We start from the raw sequence: 3,447 nt of genomic DNA, 5'->3' as shown, positions 1-3,447 counted from the left end.
AGCCTCCTCCTCCTCCTCCTCCTCCTGTGCATCCTCCTGGCAGGAGCAGCTGCTCCCTCTGGTGGTCACTCTCAGGGATTGTGTGCGCGAGGCTGTGGCGAAGGCGCAGGCTGCCATGACCCTTGTGGTCCTGCAGGGGGCGGTGGCCACGACCGTGGACCAGGGGCCCGCACGGATCGTCCAGAGACGCCACGCCGTCTTCAGCCAGGCGGTGAGCAGCGTGATGATGAAAACATGAAGATGAGAACAACTAATATTAAAGATTAATGTAAGATGTGTTTTTATCACTGGGTCCGGTTCTGTTTGAGCCGCTGGTTTGGGTTTGGTACTGGGACTTAAAGTGTCTCTGCATCCGTCTCCTGTCGGTTGAGTTTCACCTGTAGTGCTGTGACATCACACAGTGGGTGTGGTTAAAGGTGCAGCCCTGCTCTGAGGCTCACAGTCAGAAACCTGTTTGATTGACAGGTGTCTCTCTCCTCACTCGCCCAGCTCTCTGCGCTCGTGTGTGGTTTCACCACGAAGCTGAACGTCGGACTGGAAGACCCCGACTTCCTGAGGCAGCTGCACCTGGTGGGAGTCCTGGCCCAGTTTGAAAGTCTGCTCAGCACCTGTGGTACACACACACACACACACACACACACACACACACACACACACACACACACACACTAACCTGCTGCCCCTGTGTGTGGTCAGGTGACGAGCTGGGGATGCTGGAGGACATGGAAGTGGGCGTGTCCGATCTGAGCCAAGTGGCGTTCACCGTCACCGAGGCGACCACGGAGCAACCGGACGACCTGCTACCAACACTCAGCGGAACATGGTGGGAACACACACACACACACACACACACACACACACACACTAACAGGGGGCGTGTCCTTCAACCAGGGGCAGTTTGGTCGTCGAGGTCCCGTTGACCCCGGAGATGTTCGCCCTGTTGCCACGGGAACTAAAAGAGGGGGGTTTGATCCGGGTCCATCCGGTTCTGTTCAACATCGGAATCAACCAGAGGCCGCGTGTGGCTGAGAGGTGACACACACACACACACACACACAACACAACACAACACAACACAATCAAACCATTTGAACAAAGCAGTTTGTTTCAGGAATATTTAAAGTGTGTGTGTGTCTGTGTGTCTCTGTGTGTGTGTCTCTGTGTGTGTGTGTCTGTGTGTGTCTGTGTGGTCAGGTTTGGGGACAGCAAGCTGCAGGACACAGTGAATCAGCAGAGCTGTGAGCGTCTGAGACTTTACTGTGAATCTCTGAGGGACCAGCTGCCTCACATGGGTACGACTGTCCTTTAGCTCCGCCCACACCGCCAAGCTCATCACCATTCGTCAGAACCTCATTCATAGTAATATCCAATCATAGTAATATCCAATCATAGTAATATCCAATAAACCTAGTCCGTCCCCGGCCTTTGTATGTGTGGGTCTGTGTGTTTCCTCGTGTGTAGCGTCACAGGAGTTACCGGGTGCGGCAGGATAAAGCCGGCGGCCCACCTGACCCCCCTGACCCCCCTGACCCCCCTGACCTCTCTCTCTCTCTCAGCTGCGGTCGAGTCTCTGTCCGACTTGCTGTCGTCTCTGGACCGAAGCATCGACAGCAGGAGGAGGAAGGTGGAGGTTCTGTGGATCGCTGCTTCGGTGAGAATCTGAAACACGAAGATGGACGACAGAGCATCTGCCTCGCCCCCTGGTGGAGATCCAGTACAGGATGTGCAGACTGTCAGTGATTCTGTGTGTGTCTGTGCAGGTGTGTCGTTCGGTGAGAGGTGTTCGCCTGACGAGCTGTAAGAGAGCTACAGACCGCACGGCCATGTCAGTGACTCTGGAACAATGTGTGTTACTGAGAGAACGACACACACTCAGTGAGGCGCACTTCAACACTGCACTGGACTGCATGAGGAGGTGTGTGTGTCTGTGTTTTTTCACAACATCCTCTTCCTCCTCCTCGTCTCCTTCACTTTCTCTACCTCCTTCCTTCTCTTCTTCCTTGTTCCTTCTGTTTCCTTCTTTAATTCTCTTTTTTCTTTCCTTTCTTGCTCTCCGTCTTCTTCTCTCTCTTTCCTCCGGACATGCACTCGCTCCCTGCTCGTCCTCCAGGTCTCGTCTGTCCTGGGGACAGATGCTCGGCTGCTATGCCCGGTCAGGGTTCATCGTGTCAGGGTCAGATCCAGGGTCAGATCCCTCTGGTCAGCGGGGCCCCTGGCCCCCGCTCTGTTTGGCCCCCGAGGCCCCGAGACGTCACATGTATCCGGTGGCGTTTCTCCTGGTGACCTCCCATCTCCTCGTCTTGTGGCTCATCCTCAGCCTCGTGCTGCTGTTGTCCAGACTGTAAATAAAGGTGGGCCGCCCCCTGGTGGCTGGCTGCAGTATCGCCATAGATGCTCCTGCATGTCAGCAGATGGGACTAAACCAAACAAATAAAAAGTAGTGTGTGTTTCTGTGTGTTTGTGTGTGTCTGTGTGTGTCTGTGTGTGTGTATGTGTCTGTGTCTGTGTCTGTGTGTATATGTATGTGTGTCTGTGTGTGTGTGTGTGTGTGTTTGTGTGTCTGTGTGTGTGTGTGTATGTGTCTGTGTGTGTGTCTGTGTCTGTCTGTGTGTCTGTGTGTGTATGTGTGTGTGTATGTGTCTGTGTGTGTCTGTGTGTGTCTTTCTGTGTGTTGTGTGTCTGTGTGTGTTGTGTGGGGACGGCTGCAGGATGGACAACGTGCTGAAGACCGTGGGCAGCAGGACCTTCTCCTCCAGCGTTCATCTCCTCACTTTCCACAAACTGTACCGACCTCCTGACGGCAGCTATGGCTCCGCCCCCTGACAAATCCACTTCCTGTGCAAAGGCTTTTACTTTGTAAAGTCAGGTCTGTGTTTTATATGAATGTTCTTTTTATGCACGTGACACGTTTCCTCCTCTTCATCATCTGACTTTTTATTTAGCTTGAAAGCTGCAAACACATATTTAATGAATCTTGTTACAGAGACGTTACAGAAAAAATACACTAATTGAAAACCATATTTAATATTTAAAACGAGGTTCATAAAATATGAAGCCTTGTTCACATGAAGTATTTAGAGGAACATGTCACAGAAGTGGAGCAGTGAGTCTCTGATTCATCAGAAACTGTTGATCAAGAAACATTTTAATATAATCTTTGTATTTTCTTTATTTTATCAATATTCTTTTCTCATATATAAAGATCAGATGTTTATATCTTTGTTGGAAATTATTAAATTGTTTTGAAAAATTATTTATAAAAGCGATAAATGATGATATAATAGAAATGTCAGAAATGACCAATATTTTCTGTATAGTTTATTAATTTCATTATTTTTTGGTAATTTTAATTTAATGTCATTCATAACTTGTGATGGAATATAGTGGAGTAATTAAACTTATGTAAACTAAATAAACTATTCATAGAGCAGCGTGTTTATGTTGATT

The 3,447-nt window shown here is 49.5% G+C and overlaps 1 protein-coding gene across 1 annotated transcript in view; it reads left to right on the top strand.

The window, feature by feature from the left end:
* Positions 1 to 3,214, top strand: part of LOC133950326 (type II inositol 3,4-bisphosphate 4-phosphatase-like) — a 7,879-nt gene extending 4,665 nt beyond the window's left edge. Inside the window, exons 11-18 of the mRNA XM_062384576.1 lie at positions 3 to 211; positions 490 to 613; positions 697 to 823; positions 892 to 1,032; positions 1,195 to 1,292; positions 1,557 to 1,651; positions 1,761 to 1,915; positions 2,111 to 3,214. Of these exons, the coding sequence (XP_062240560.1) occupies positions 3 to 211; positions 490 to 613; positions 697 to 823; positions 892 to 1,032; positions 1,195 to 1,292; positions 1,557 to 1,651; positions 1,761 to 1,915; positions 2,111 to 2,345 (1,184 nt within the window). The 3' untranslated portion in view covers positions 2,346 to 3,214. The remainder of the gene's footprint in view (positions 1 to 2; positions 212 to 489; positions 614 to 696; positions 824 to 891; positions 1,033 to 1,194; positions 1,293 to 1,556; positions 1,652 to 1,760; positions 1,916 to 2,110) is intronic.
* Positions 3,215 to 3,447: the final 233 nt, after the last annotated feature.

This window comes from Platichthys flesus, chromosome 24 (assembly GCF_949316205.1).
Source record: "Platichthys flesus chromosome 24, fPlaFle2.1, whole genome shotgun sequence".
Lineage (NCBI taxonomy): Eukaryota > Metazoa > Chordata > Actinopteri > Pleuronectiformes > Pleuronectidae > Platichthys > Platichthys flesus.
Note: the sequence above shows the minus strand (reverse complement) of the source record. Positions and strands in the feature narration are given on the sequence as shown.